This window comes from Alnus glutinosa, chromosome 9 (assembly GCF_958979055.1).
Source record: "Alnus glutinosa chromosome 9, dhAlnGlut1.1, whole genome shotgun sequence".
NCBI lineage: Eukaryota > Viridiplantae > Streptophyta > Magnoliopsida > Fagales > Betulaceae > Alnus > Alnus glutinosa.
In genome coordinates, this window is record NC_084894.1 from 1660678 (window position 1) to 1677425 (window position 16748).

Genomic DNA, 16748 nt, shown 5'->3' on the forward strand with positions numbered 1-16748 from the left:
TAGAATATATTCAAAATCTAATATTATTAATTGATTTATATTTCTTAATCTAGATTGATTTGTATTTTCTTGAAAAAATCGATTTAGATTTACATGCATAGTCTTACGAAGCCACTGTTATTTACTTGGTTTACCTCAATGGCTTTCAATCTCATCATACCCTAACTTAAGAAGCTATAGCCATCTAGATCTCAAACTCATCAGATAAAATTGACAACATGTTGTCATATGCATATATAATTCACTTCCTTATAAGAAGAACAGCAAGGAGTGTTGCTCAAGCTCAACCAACCGATAGGAGATAACATCCGTAGATAAACTCGTGTAATTACAATTTAGTCAAATTCAACTTGCAACCTACACTATGATAAAGCAAGACAAATTGCTCAATTGAATAATATAAACAAAACAATTTCTCACACCAATTAAGTTTGTATCCTACTTTCATATGCAGACCACAGCTTAAGTCTAAATTAATACTGATATTAGATTACAAAACAGAGCAAATGCTTTAAAAAAAAAAAAAAACTGTAAATCTTTGACATGTCGAGTGATAAATGCTGGTTGCAACTTCATGTAGTGGTAAAGGGAGATGGACATGGTGGAATAGGTACATCAACAACACCTTCAAGCATATGCATAACCTTCCTCATAGTGGGTCTAAGAGATGGCCCTTCTTGAATACACCAAATGGCAACCTTGACAAACCTCTCTAGCTTCTCCATGTCATCCAAGGCCTCCATGTTATATTCTACCAGAACATCTAATGTTCCTTCTCGAAAGCAGTCATAAGCCCAATCAGTTAAAATTGCTTCATCCTCACTGTTAGATTCTACAAGTACGCTTCTCCGACAACAAATGATCTCTAGCAGCATAACACCAAAGCTGTACACATCAACTTTAGCCGTGATTGGCATGTTCCTAAACCATTCAGGTGCAACATACCCTTTTGTTCCTCTAACGGCGGTTTGAGTTTGGCTCTGATCCATCATCAAAAGCTTTGCTACTCCAAAGTCACAAATTTGAGCGTTGTAATATTCATCGAGAAGTATGTTCTGAGGCTTTATGTCGCAGTGGATAATCTGAGTTCTGCACTCTTCATGTAAATACGAGAGTCCTCTCGCAATCCCAAAAGCAATTTGGACTCTTTGCTTCCAATTTGGTTTCAAGTCTCCAAAAAGGAAACCTGCTAAAGTTCCCTTACTCAAGAACTCGTATACCAGTAACCGTTGCGCGCCCTCATCACAAAATCCAATCAGTCTAACCAGATTCTTGTGATGTGTCTTACCAATAATTTCCACTTCAGCTTTAAATTCCATCTCTTTCTCTTGTGCAGCGCTATTTAACTTCTTGACTGCCACAGGAAGTACATTAGAACCCATCCTTAGCGCCCCTTTGTAAACAATACCGAAAGCTCCTCTTCCCAATTCTTCCTTGAACCCATCTGTAGCCTCTAGAAGCTCTTTGTATGTAAGGCAACGCAAATTCATTTGCAAGACAGACCCATTTCTGTCAATTTCGCTAACTTTCTTTTTGTAGAAAAATCCATGACAAGTAGCGCCAATCAATATAAAGATAACAAACACAGAGCAGCCCAGAAGCACTGACACTACAAGGATCAAACCGTCCTGGTTCTTCTTCTTTTGCACTGGCTCATTGCGTGGATTTGGGAAAGAAGGACCAGGTAGTGTGGAATTACCATTCCTAACTTTGATAAAAACCTTCCCCCCATCATTTTCGTCAAATCTCCCAAAGGAGAGTGGTAGCTTCTTCTTCCAACAGATATTGTTGGTCGAAAATACTGCAACAGCACACATGCAATCTTGCAAGCAAGAATTTCTGCATTTCTCTTCAGAAAAAGCCGTTAACTTATTGTAATCTGAGAATGGCCAATTAGTATTTGTTAGTTGCTCTAAATAATACAGATCTTGTTGGGAATTAACTTCATCTTCTTTGCATCCGAGCTGTATGAAGTCTGGCTTGCAGCTTCCATACGGATCGTTTGGATCGAGTAAAGTGTATCTTCTTGGGCATTCACACGTCGGCCTTTTATCTTGTGGGTTGAGTTTGCAGATACTGTTATACCCACAAACACCGGTCATTGAACTAACAGCATCCACAGGAGCCAGGCAAATATTATCAGGTTTAGACCAAATGGCGGTCCAGCTTTCATTGCCTGTGGAAGTCTTTGGGTGAGAATACAGAGCTAAAATTCCATCAAAGTTTAGGGTAACTCTAAAATATAAATTCCCAGTTGAGAGACTTCCCTGTGCGAGGGTGATGCGTTCGTCATTCTCTTTTAGGATATAAAAGTAGCCAGACTCATTGAAGACCAATTGCTTACCAGCAGTGCTTTCTGGTTGGTAAAAAGGTGGATTTGGTTCATCTGTGGGCAAGTTTATGGTATTGAGCGCAAGATTACCGTCCTGATCGAAGCGTAGCTGGAACTTTCCCTTGGAAAAGTTGGTCTCTGACTGTCGGGAAGAAAGCGCCCCTCCTCTTTCCATAATCTGTGTAGGCAAGATGGTATCAGTAGGATTCTGGAAGCTTTCCCATACCTTGTTGAAATTGCCATCTTCGAGAACAAAGTTGCCTGTATCGTTCATTACACCAAAGACAGCAACACCAGTAAGGCTCTGAGAGGTCCATAAATCTTCGCCTTGAGGGCCAGTAAGCGCTAGGCCACGATCCTCAATCTCCACCTTTGATCCCCTCGGAGCAGGCTTATCTCCATTTGCATGCCAAACTATGGTTCTGTCCGGTACCTTGTTGTACCAAATAGAAAGCAAGAAGAAATCTGTGCTGTTGAACTGGCGAAAGCCAAAGGCAAAATGACCAGAAGCAGAAAGCCATGAAGAGTCATCATTTGTAGACAGAGAACTGCCCACAGTTATTTTACCATTGGTTTGAGCAACAGAAAAAGGTGGTAGCAGAAGTAGGAAGAAAAACAGAGTATGAGCAAGAGAAAAAGCCATTGCCAAAAGAATCTGGGTTTAGATGCATGCGTGTAAACCGAGTACCACGCCTCGAGTATAAATAATTGTAGTTCAAGCAAAACTATTCCTTTGTAATTGTCTTGTTCGTTTTCTCGATCTTCGGATTCTTCGCCTAGTCAAGACTTTACAGAAACCTCTGGGCACGCCATTCGGAAGTCGTTTTTAATCAATTAAAGTTATTTGACCAAAACTTCTGACTGAAAGTGATGCACGAAAATATCCAAAACAAAAAATTGCACCGGGTCTCAATCCGTAAATATAATGTACTGGATGGGATCAAAATCTCCGATAATTACTTTAAAATTTTAGATTTTTAAATTAAGTGAATTTAATTTAAGTCATTTCAACCATCTAATTACTTATAAAAGGTTACTTATTAAAAATGAGACATATTATTAATGAGAATTAAATATATTTTTATCAGGTTTTTGTACTTTATATGGTAAAAAACTGTCTAATTCTTACAATTTTTTTTTTTTTTTTTTTTTTTTTTTTTTTTTTTATATTTAATTGTGAAGTATTGTCTAATTATTAAATTTGAGCTTAATGCTACGTAAAATGGTTTCTGGAAAATAATTTCGACATTTTCTGGTGTTTAGTAGGGACGAAAATAATAGTCAACCGTAAAATAATTTTCGTTTGACAAAAAATACTTAATAAATTTCAAAAAATGATTTACTCTTTTTAAAAACGTAAATTATTTTCTTCAAACAACAGAAGCAGTTGATCCTTTTTTAAACGACACAGTCGACCTTCATGTTCAAGCGGTCGACTATCGACGGAATCCAGCAACCGTCTCTGGATTCCAACTAGCCATATTCCAGCACTGGTTGGAATCCACCGGTGCCAAAATTTAGAAATTTTTATCGGAATCAAGTAATATTTAGCAATCATCGTTAGATTCAGGTGATACTGTGTCAGATTCCGGCCACCAGCAAAACAACCAAGGAGCTAAAAAGATCAGCGATTACGTAGGACCTATGAAGTGAAAAATGAAGAAAAGACAAAGAAATAAATGACTTTTCAACACGTGGGTAGGACCTACAAAGAAATGAAAGAAGGAGAAAAGAAAGAGAAGAAACCTTCGTGATTTTGCCGTGTTGGTCGGTGGCATCACTGGCATATGTTACCTGGACCAAGTCAAGGGTTCGAAAGTTGGTATTTAGAGAGGAGTAGACAAATGTCAATATAAAGCCATTAATATCGTCATTATTAGGGTTGGCAATTCGGGTCAGCGGGTCGGGTTCGTGTCGACCCGACTGACCCGATTACATAATCGGGTTCAACACGAACCCGACCCGATTATTAATCAGGTCAGAACTGCAAACCCGAACACGACCCAATAACAAATCGGGTTACACGACACGAACCCGACGAACACGTTTTGCAAATCTGTTAACGCCTACTCACTGGCCACTGCTCTCTGCTCACCGGCACCGTCTCATCCCACAGGCCACGCGGACGAAGTCACGGAGGACATGAGGTAGAGCAGGATCGACTGGGCTTGGATAGTTGGATCTGAGAACCGATCTGGCCGTCGCAGATTTCGACGAATTTGCCGTGCTTGATTAACGGCACCTTCCAAGCTTCCAGTCGACCACCAAGGGTGGGCTGTAGTTCACGTCAGTGGCGTGCTTGCCGCTAATGGTCTCCAACAGCAAGAATGCAAGATCCCGAAGGCGAAGCTCAGATCCTCGGCGCTCAAATCCCCAACACTCAGGTCTCGAAGCTCAGATCCCCGGGGCAAGGTAAATCATGAAGGAATCTGGACAGAGGAGTCGAGGACACTGGATTGGACAGTCTCTTGGAGGCTTGGAGCAAATAGGCGATAGGCATACCGATTGCCGCGTGTAGAAGGTGAAGGCACTGAAGGGAAAATAAAATATGCGGATTGCGGGCATCTACGATTCTGCAGCTAGGGTTGCCTTTTGCGTTTTTTTTTTTTTTTTTTTAATCAGGTCTTATCGTGTCTGGTAGGTCAACCCGCGGGTTGACCCGCCAGACACGATTTTAACCGGGTCATAATCGGGTTGACCCGATTATGATAAACCCAAACCCTATTTTCCCGTGTCGTGTTCGTGTCGGGTTCACGGGTCGTGTCAAAAATTGCCAACCCTAGTCATTATTAATTTATTATGGTCGTTCCGGTTCCCACCTGCTTGATGCATTGCTTTTTAATACTAGTAGTTTGTGTTTCAAGTTTCTAATGGGTAACTCAATCAGCTGGAGATCACGCCTCATGAAGTGGAGATCATTAGTTCGAATCTCTTCTCCCCCTTTTGTGTGGACATATCAAAAAAAAAAAAAAAAAAAGTAGTTTGTGTTTCCGTGTTTGTATGGCGGAATTAAAAAAAATAATTTTTTGGGGTTCAAACTTGATGTATAAAAAAAAAAAAAAAATTGAAATTAAAAATTAATTTTTAGGGATTCATTTTATAAAAATATTTAAAATTTAGAAAGAGCTTTCAAAATTTTATGACCTTTTTTTAAGAAAAGAAAATAAAAAATAAAATTGGAGGGACTCGGAACCCCTTAATGCCTTGGGGGTGATTCCGCCCCTGCCTGTTAGATTTGGATTATGTTGAGGTATGAGTATAAGACTATATAAGTTAATTCTAACTTGATCTATTTAATTAAACGTGTCATACTTCTAAACTCAACCTTCTAATTTTGTATTAAGTTTGTGAATCATGTTAAAAATTGTCTATCATACAATTACAGCAAGTGAAAAGTTGGCAGCAGAAGTAGCAAAGGAAAAGAGAGCATGGGGAAGAAAGAGAGCCATTGAGAAAAGGAACTGGCCTCATACAATTAGAACAAGTGGGTTAAGATGTGTATAAACCGAGTACTACGGCTGGAGTACTATAAATAATTGTAGTTCAAGCAAAACTCATCCTCGGTGAATTACCACGAACCTGTGATATTATTTGCCAATTCCGTGCAGTCCTTTTGAACATGAAACGTACGTACGTACGTACGTACATGGTCCATGGATCGAGATCATATTCAAATTTTATCCATTTTGAAATGTCAATGTTTACCAACCTTTCTTTTGCCGCATCGTTTGGTGCGGAGATATTATACGTTTATAATTAATTTTTGATAATTAGGAAAAATAATGAATTTATTCAAACCTTATTACACTGACAAACTGAACCTTCCAGCTTTGAAAAATGAAAACTACTTCTATGAAAGCCGCATCTATGTTTTGCTGGTAGCTTCGTAGCCGTTGGAAAACTGATATATAACTTTTCACGGCTTTCTCCTTTTGGTGATTTTGCCTTGAGATTTCGCCCGCACAACAACTCAGATTTCTTCTTGCTTTCTATATGGTATGGCAAGATACCGGACAGAACCATAATTTGGTACGCAAATGCAGATCAGCTTGCTCCATGGGATCAAAAAGTATGAAGAATTTCACAATACAATGAAAAATTAAATTGAAAACCAGAAGATCGAGAAAGAGAAAGGGACAAAGATTGACGGATAGTTTGGTGTTCGATACTAATATACACCACTAACGAATAACACAAAAGGCTACGTCATACAAACTCATATTTATTGGAGAATTAAGATAGGTGAAGATAATAATAAGTGGAGATAATTATATCAATTCAGATTTGAATACAATTAAATCTAATTACTTGAAAGGTATAAGCTGGAGACTACAAAATCAAATATGAGATCAAATGGTTATATATTCTAATATTCCCTCAAACTTTATAAAGTTGAAGTTTGTGTAGTCTTGCGTTTAATTTTTTTTTTTTTTTTGAAAGGCCTGCGATGGCCAGATAGATGGTGGCAGCTGGCAATAGTGATTGAATATGGGCCTTTGATAACAATAGGCCGAACAACATATGTAACACGCAAATAATTTATTAGGTGAACTAATAATACTTTATTATGAATAATAGTTTTAAGTAGAATTAAATATATTTGATGTCTAATTTCATGTTATCATTTGAACTAAAAGTGGACAGTTGAATTAGGCTTTGATACACATGATGAACAGTTTAACATTTAAGATTTAAATACTTTGACTTCAAATAAATTAATTAAGAAAAATATGTACGTAAATTATATAAAGAATAATTAATGGGTTATTAAATTAAAATTTCTTTTCTAATTTTAAGATGGGTTTCAAGTAAGTAGGTTTAAAAGAAGAAGAGAAAAAGTAAGATGGTGAATGGGTCAACACTTGTACGTTGAAGACCAAAAAAAAAAAAAAAAAAAAAAGAAAAGAAAAAGGACTGACTATTTTTCAAAGAGTAATGATTCATTGCCACCTTTTGATATAACTTTTCACTATCTTGCTTATGTGGCAAGGTAGTCCTTTACTACTTTTTGAGTTTTAAAAATAAAATAAGATAGGGGACCATCTTGCTTATGGCAATGTGGTAAAAAGTTGTATCAAAAGGTGGCAATGAATTATTATTTTTTTCAAAAGAATAAGGAAGAAGAAAAGTCAAAGAGGACTTTTCAAAGAGAGAAAAAGAGGGTGTTGACAAGTCAAATAATGGAAAAAGGAAATGGGAAAGTGAAGCCTTTTCATGAAGGCTTAAGGCGTGAATTGGAATGGAATTCTTGAATTGGAATGGGAATAAAAATAAATGTTGAATTCTTTTACTACTTTTCCGTGCAGACACAAACAGGAAAAAAGGGAGGGGAGAAGAGGGGGAGAAATTTACTAAAAATGGCCTAATATTTTCTGAATTAAAGAAAAAGTAAGGAGTATAAAAGCCTTGGTAGCATCTTGTTGGGTCTTGAATTGGAATAGGAATAGAAATAAATGTTGAATTCCTTTTAATCTCATTGAAAAGAGTAAATTTAATTATTTAATTTATAATTTAACATTATGTCTTTCACATGGGCTCAAATTTCTCATGAATAAATAGGACTAATATATGAAATATTTAATTAAAATTAAAAGTAAATTATTGTCCGAGTCAAGATTTGTACTAAGTTCTATTACTACCCCAAAGTGAAGGGAATGTTAGATCGATCTATTTAATTGGATGATATAAACAACTACTCAAAAGTTCAAATAGTGATTATTATTATTTTTTTTTTTTTTTTTTTTTTTTTTTTTTTTTTTTTTTTAAAGTTATCCTGTAAACTGTACGTGAGTCGTCTGTAGCTAATTTATTGTCTAATCATTACAAATGATATAATAATAAACCTTGGAATTAATATCCGTTGATAGTAATTATTGAATACAGTGAAACAAGACCATCACAGGCGAAATGATTGGAACCTTCCAGCTTTGGAAAAATGGAAAATTCTTCTATGAAAGCCACATCTCTATCTTTTGCTGGTAGCCTCGTTGTCATTGGGAAACTGATAATTCTTCATGGCTTTCTCCTTTCGGTGATTTTGCCTTGGGATTTCTCGCCCACACAACTACTCAGAATTCTTCTTGCTTTCTATATGGTATGGCAAGATACCGGATGTACAGAACCATAGTTTGGTACGCAAATGCAGATCAGGCTTGCTCCAAGGGGATCAAAAGTTTGAAGAATTTCACAATACAATGGAAAATTAAATAGAAAAGTGGAAGATCCGAGAGAGAAAGAGATAAAGATTGATGGATAATTTATTGTTTGATACTTACATTCACCACAAACGAAGAACACAAAGGCTACACCATACAAACTCATATTTATTGAAGAATTCAGATAGGTGAAGATAATAGTTGGTGGAGATAATTATATCAAATCGGATTTGAATACAATTAAATCTGATTACTTAAAAGGTAGGAGCTCAAGACTACAAAATCAAATATGAGATCAAATGATTACATATTCTAATATTCCCTCAAACTTGAAGTTGTAGTTTGTGTAATATGTGTTTAATTTTTTTTTTTCGAAAGGCCAGAGACGGCTGGATGGTGGCAGCTAGCAACAGTGATTGAAGATGGGCCTTTAACGACAATATGCCAACAACATGGGTCAAATAATAGGACAAAACAGAGTCAACTTGGGCAAACAATGGGTTTAAAAGGGGTGAATTATGGGTCCTTAAATGGGCCCAGACATCAAACAAGACCATCACAGGCGAAATGATTGGGCAAAAAATGGGTCACTTGGCTTTTTATTTATTTTTCTGTTTTCTTTCAATTCCTTCTTGGCCCAGATCTACATTTGTTTTCTCTGGTGTAACCTTGTCATGCCCACAGACCATAGAGGTAATCTTTATCTAATCTTATTTTATATATATATAAAAGTCGAGTTCTTCCTTGGAATGGCATAAAATGGTGACACGTGGCATGAACTCATACTTTTTAGTGATTAAACCGGTCATTTAAGTATTGAACCGATTTTTTAAATAAAATTGAACCGGTCAATTTAATATATATATATATATAATGATACAAGTAATCTCTCTCTCTCTCTCTCTCTCAATTAATGATACAAGTATGAATCTTTTGTAGAGACGTGTTTCTTTAGTATTTTATATTTTTGGTTGAAATTTAAATATGTTTCCATTTATTTTGTGAAATTTTTTGTCAAGCAATTCTTCATTTGAATGTTTATAAGATTTTTTTTTTTTTTTTTTCATTTGCTTTGTCGAATGTTCAGAATTATATAGGATTGAAATATAATAGGTATTACATTGACAATAAAAAAAATAAAAAAAATTCCTGCTAATTTTCTATTTTATGCTTTGATAATTAAAATCATGGTTTTCTTCTTACTATTTTTTTTCTTCATACTTATTTTCATTCTAAACCACACCTATGGAAAAAATATATATATATATATATTTTAATATGTTTTAATTTATTTGAATATTTTATGGGATATTTTTTTTTCTTTTATGTGATTTACACGATTTTCACTTATTATTTGAAAGTATTATTCTCCTTTTGAAAGCCAAAAAAGATAAAATTTTATTTGATTATTGTGCACAAAAGGAATAGAAATGCTTTTAAAACACTAAAGAGTTAATTAATCATTAAATTTGAAATGCTTTTTTTTTTTTTTTTTTTTTTTTAATGTTCAAAATTATATGGATTTTATTTTTATTGAAACATAATATATAAGTACGTATCACACTAACAATATCATATATTCTTACTATTAATGCTTTGATAATTAAAATTCAGGTTTTTGTCTTACTATTTTTTTTTCTTTACACTTCTTTCCATTTTAAACTACATATGAGAATATTTTAAATGTTTTAATTTATATGGATTAAAACTACATTATATAAGATTGAAATATAATAGGTATCAGATCGACAATAAAAAAAATTCTTGCTAATTTTCTATTTTATGCTTTGAAAATCAAAATCATGATTTTCTTCTTGCTATTTTTTTTTTCTTCATACTTATTTTCATTCTAAACGACACTTATGAGAACAAAGATTTTAAAAAGTTTTAATTTATATGAATAAAAATAAAAATAGAGTCTCATGTTTTAATTTATTTGAATGTTTTATGGGATATTTGTTTTTCTTTTATGTGATTTACACGATTTTCACTTATTTTTTTGAAAGTATTATTCTCCTTTTGAAAGCTAAAAAAGACAACATTTTATTTGATTATTGTGCACAAAAGAAATATAAATGCTTTTAAAACACTAAAGAGTTAATCAAGCATTAAATTTGAAATGCTTTTTTTTTTTTTTTTAATGTTCAAAATTATATGGATTTTATTTTTATTGAAACATAATATATAGGTACGTATCACACTAACAATATCATAGATTCCTACTATTTATCTTACTATTAATGCTTTGATTTCTCTTGCTATTTTTTTTTTCTTTACACTTATTTCCATTTTAAACTATAGATATGAGTATATTTTAAATAATTTAATTTATATGGATTAAAACTAAAATTATGGTTCTTTTGATAGTAAAATTTTATGTGATTTATATATTCATGCAATTTTCTTTGTGCAATGGAGAATTATGACACGTGGCATAAACCCATAATTTTTAAAAACTGAACTAGTTTTTTAAGTAAAAATATTGATGAATTTTAAAGGTTGAACCGTTTTTGTCATGATTTTAATAAATTTATTGTGCTTTAATGAAAAAGATCATAGGTGTTAATCTTCGTGAAACCAAAATAAGGATTTTTTTGCGTTATATTATTAAGTGTCATTATAGCCGCATTAAGTTGCAAGATTTTTTTAAAAAATTAAAATTAAAAACATGCATTAATTCTAAGTGGTTAGATTTTTTTTTTTTCTCCAAAATTTTCCCTTATATGAGATTTCATTAAGTTCAAAATTTTAATGTACAATATTATGGTTTCAGAATTTACTACTCTCCAAAATTATAGAGAGACAAAATTTAAAACTAAGAACATACTATATTAACTACCCATAATTGACCATATAGGTATTCCATGCGTTAATTTTAAAGAAACCGTACAAATAAATTAAAAAGTTATATTACTCTCTTAGATTGGTTATTTATACATCTCTCTTTATGGTTTGAAACATCTTGAATTGTGAAATCAAGAGCATCCAACATCGTCATTCAAGAGAAGAACAGAGTATTAAAGTACATAATTTTATTTTGTTTTGTTTTTTTGAAGGACTTTTTTTTTTTTTTTTTTGGTTTTGTGGAGGTTGAAGGACTGTGTTTTATGCATTTTTATAATTAGAATCTAGATATTCTACTGCTATTTTTTTTTTTTGCTTTATACTTTTCATTTTCAACCATGTCTACCTATGGGAATAAATTTTCATAAAAAAATGTTTATGTTTCTCTATTTATTTTTCCCTAATTTTCAGAATTATTTGTGTTTTATTTTGTATTGAAATACAATAGGTATCACACAAAGATTCCTACTAATTTTGTATTAATGCTTTGATATTTAGATTAAACTATGTATTCTTCTTGATTTTTTATTTTTTATTTTTATTTTTTTAATATTTTTCATTTTAAACCATGTATACCTATGGGAACAAAGATTTAAACATGTTTTAATGTATATAGATTAAACTAAGATAAAGACTTATGTTTTCTGGAATTTATTATTTTCGTTTATGTGATTTACTCCATTTTTTGCCATTTTTTGAAAGTGTTTTTATGCTTGTGAAAGCAAAACAAGGCAAAAATTTATTTGATTGTTGTGTATAAAATGAATATAAATACTTTTGAAACACCAAAGAGATATTAAGCATTGTAATGAAATATTTTGTTTTATTTTGTATTCGTAAAAAAATATTTTGTTTAGTTTGTTCACTATTTTTTTAAATGTTTATAATTACTTGAGTTTTATTTACTTAAATATAATAGGTATCACACTAACAATATAATAGATTCCTGCTAATTTTTTATTAATGCTTTGGTAATTAGATTAAACCATATTATCTTCTTACTATTTTTTTTTTCTTTATACTTCTTTTTTGGTATAAACTATTTATATGGGCACAAAGATTTTAGCATGTTTTAATTTATATAGATTAAACTAAAATTAAGTGTCTATTTTTTAGTTCATTTGAATGTTTTATGGAATATTTTGTTTTCGTTTGTATAATTTATTCGATTTTCAACCATTTTGTTTAGTTTGCAATGTATTCTTTTTTAGAATCTTCATAATTTTATGGGTTTTATTTATATCAAAATGTAATATGTATCACACTAATAATATTAGAGACTCTTGCTAATTTTTTTTTATTAATGTTTTGATAATCATAATCTTTAGGTTTTTTTTTTTTTTTTTTTTTTTTTTTTTTTTTTTTTTTTTTTTCTTCTTCTTTATACTTCTTTTCATTTTAAACTATTGATATGGTAACAAAAATTTTAACATGTATTAATTTATATGGATTAAAATAAAATTATGGGTCTTATTTTTTAATATATTTGAATGTTTAATGGTTTTTTTTTTTTTTGGTATGATTCACTCAAAAAAAAAAAAAAAAATTTGAAGTGTTTTTTCTACTTTTGAAAGTAAAATAAGGCAAAAAATTATTTGATTAAGCATTGAACGTGATGTGAAATGATTTATTTGATTGCATTAAATGTTGAGTGAAAATTTTTTTTGTTTTATTTTGTAGGATATGGCTTAGGTGCTGTAAAAAAAAATCACAGCACCATCTTAACTATTGAAAAAACTACGGCAATGTTGTGATTTTTTATACTTCTTTTCGTTATAAACTACACCTATGGGAACAAATATTTTAAAAAGGTTTTACTTTTTTTGGGTTAAAATAAAATTAAGGGTCTTAACCTTTATTGTCTTTTTATTGAAAAATGTGTGGTAATTTTTTTTTTACAAGCATTTTTTAACGTATAATAAAAATTACGATGAAGATGTGTTTAAATTCCGAAACTAAATTATAATGAAGAATCTCGTGCATAGCGCGGGTTATGAACTAGTAATGGTAACATACCAGTTACAAAGAAGTTGAAAGAATCCAAACACTTTTCTCATCGTACATCAAACAAGGAAAAAACTTTCTTAAAATATAAATCATCTCTGTCTTTATCTCTGAGAATTTCATAAGCTTTCGAAAAAAAAATATATATCTTTTCTGAAAAAAATAAAAATAAAAATAAAAATGGGTAAATGAGAAAAAATGAATAACAGAAGATGAACAACATAAGAAGATAGGCTAAGAGGATGAAAGAGAAAGAGGGATTCACCAAACAAATCATAACTCATAACGCCTAGGAGAGATTTTTGGAGAAAGCACTCAAATCTCAGATTTTTTTTTTACAAGAGAGTAACTGAATCGAACAACAAAGAACAAATAACAAAAAAAAAAAAAAATGATATATTTATACAACCCATAAGATGATGAAGCTAAAGCGTGAGATTGTCGTCCTCATGCTCAAGATTTGACTGTTAAATCGTAGAGTTGAACTTTCGAGATCTAGTTGTACAGAGAAGATGAGAGATGGGTTGAGAGATTCTTGAGGAAAAGTTGCTGGTGGTGAGGGTTAGAGACGCTTATACTCACAAATTGCATTGTTGTAGTTGTACCTTGAATTCTGACACATACTTATACATGAATGTCTCCCAACCAGACCGCCTGTCTGAAGGGTTCTTCAATTGACTCATTTACCTTAGTGCTTTTCCCTAAGCTAGACTTCAATGGTCGATTAAATCACACACAAAACTTTAAGAGAGTTAGCAAATATTACAATTTATGCCTAAACACATTTTCTTAGCACACTTAGAATTCTATACTGAATTCCTTACAAATAAGCAGCCTAGAAGCCTCTTTAAATAGGCTTCAGAAAACTTAGTTCTACTCAAATTCGGATTTCATAGGTGGCGTCTGGACCTAGCCTCTGGCGTTTGGACCTGCATAAAGTACTTTTACACTCCACAGTCATCGCATCAGCGTCCAAACCTTCTTACAGAATTTTGCTCTATGTGGCTTGCGTTTGCTGGGCCGTCCGAACTCCTTCCGGACTTTTGCTCTCGGACTTCAACATCTGCTGAAACATTCGAACCTTCAGAGGACTTTTGCTCTAGGTGTTGAACATCCGAACTCTGGCATCTCGGCGTCCGAATGGGCTATAGGGAAAACCTAGTTTCTAAGCTGTAAAGTCTCTAGAATATTTCCTTCAACAGGAAATTGCATTCTTAGAGTTATTATGTGCAGATATCATGTCATGATTAGTCCATTTCATATTTAGAATTAATATTTTGTAATATTCTTCTGGAAGACTCTGAATTACGGTGTCCCTATTATAGTTATCTCTGAAATGGAAGTCCCTGATATGGAAGGGTTTTTGTCAACTATAATGTAGCCAATAAAAATAAACCAACAAAAATCTTTAAAACTTTTGTATTTGCCCTTTAATCCTTTACGATTTTTGATGCTGAGTGTTATGATTACTTATGAATCTCGAGGTCTATTGACAATAAGGAAAAAGTTGAGAAACAAAGGGCAATTCAAAGGCTAACGAGTTGTAGTTTGTATAGAGTATAGATTATTATATTCTAACTTTATATATATATATATATATATATATATATATATATACTAGCCCATCGAGCTGAGTCGAGCTTCAACGAGCTTTGTTCACTAGTCTACTTCGAGCTGAGCCGAGTATTGTCATATTCAGCTTGTTTATTAAACAGGCTTAAAAAAAATGTTCAAGTTCTGTTTGTTTAATAAACGAACCGATCGAGAGCCGAGTCTAAGTATGTTTACGAGTAGTTCTACTCACTTACAGCCTTAAGTCCATCTCAGCAAACTTGGAGGCGATGCAAAACTAAGCGTATCGCTTCTGCTTAACCTTGAGTTTGCTAGTCTTTTCTCTCTATTCCTAATCTTGAGTTTGTTAAGCGTATTAATTACTCCACTTGATTATTGGGTTGTTAAATTTTTTACCCCCACTTAACGCTTGGGGGTTATGTTAAAATCACATTCTCACAATCTCTTTTTTCAATTTATAATTAAAACCACAATTTTCGGTCCAATCCTTTTTCTTTTGAAAAAAACATTTTCTTTCAAAATTCATTTTTCTTTTAAAGCATGTAAATCTCATGGAAAGATACATTGATATTATAAATGAACGCAATAATTAAACTTGCAAGACACATTTTCACGATGAAATCATGCTTATAACAATATATAATATCATGCAACATGTGAAATAGTTGAAGTATCGGTCAGTAAGTTTGTATTTACCACTTTTGCTTATTTCTTGGATTTTACTCTCCTTGGTTCGAGACTTATCTCCTCTGCATATACATTGTATCTAACAACTAGATTCTAACCCTTCGAACGAGCATCGATCGAGGCCCACTGGAACTTTTTGTTTGACATCTTAGTCGTCGATCGAACATCAAATGAGTCTCTCATGAAGTTTATGTCCTGAGCTTAGTCGAACGAGCACAGAGCTCGGTCAACCGAGGAGGTTCTGACAATATTTCTAAATTTTTTGAAAACATGCACCCCAAATTAAACTCCACATTTTTCACCGCTTTTTACTTCAACTAGTACGTACTTAAATCGACAGACTGATTAGACTGATTGGATTTAGTGATGAGGGTGTGCAACGGTTATTTGTGTACGAGTTCTTGAGCAATGGAACTTTAGCCGGTTTCCTTTTTGGAGACTTGAAACCAGCATTTATCACTTCACATGTTAAAGATTTACAGTTTTTTTTTTTTTTTTTTAAAAAAAAAAAAGCATTTGGCCTGTTTTGTAATCTAATATCAGTAATTTAGACTTAAAGCTGTGGTCGATCTGCATATATATGAAAGTAAGATACAAACTTGGTATGAGAAATTGTTTTCTTTATATTATTCAATTGAACACCTTGTCTTAATTGCTCTATCATATATAGTGTAGGTTACAAGTTGAGTTTGACTAAATTATAATTAATTACATGAGTTTATCTACAGATATTATCTCCTATCGGTTGGTTGAGCTTGAGCAACACTAGTCCCTGTTGTTCTTCTTATAAGAATGTGAATTATGCATATCATGACTCTTGTCAATTTTATCTGATGATGTTGACATCTAAATGGCTTTAGCTTCTGAAGTTGAGTTTGATCTGGATTCTTAAATTGTCCCTCAATCTCAACGGTAAGGGTACGTTGAGATTGAAAGCCATTGAGGTAAACCGACCGAGTAGATAACAGTGGCTTCGTAAGACCATGCATTGATCCTTTCTGGACAGAAATTTAACTTGGAGCAGCTTGGAGGCTACCAGCTTGTCATATCAATTTCAATATGCTTGAGGTAACATTCCCTTGATATGGGACTCAAGAGGTTGACTTGAGGTAGTACTTTTATAGTTCAAATATAATTACAATTTCTTTTGCGCG

At 32.6% G+C, this 16748-nt stretch overlaps 1 protein-coding gene across 1 annotated transcript; it reads right to left on the reverse strand.

The window, feature by feature from the left end:
• Window positions 1-418: 418 nt before the first annotated feature.
• LOC133877646 (G-type lectin S-receptor-like serine/threonine-protein kinase RLK1) lies at window positions 419-2975 on the reverse strand. The gene has a single exon (XM_062316036.1). The coding sequence runs from the start codon at window positions 2973-2975 to the stop codon at window positions 573-575; it is 2403 nt and encodes an 800-aa protein (XP_062172020.1). The 3' UTR covers window positions 419-572.
• Window positions 2976-16748: the final 13773 nt, after the last annotated feature.

Coding starts and splice junctions, on each gene's coding strand:
- LOC133877646 (XM_062316036.1), bottom strand. CDS start 2,975: ATGGCTTTTTCTCTTGCTCATACTCTGTTTTTCTTCCTACTTCTGCTA.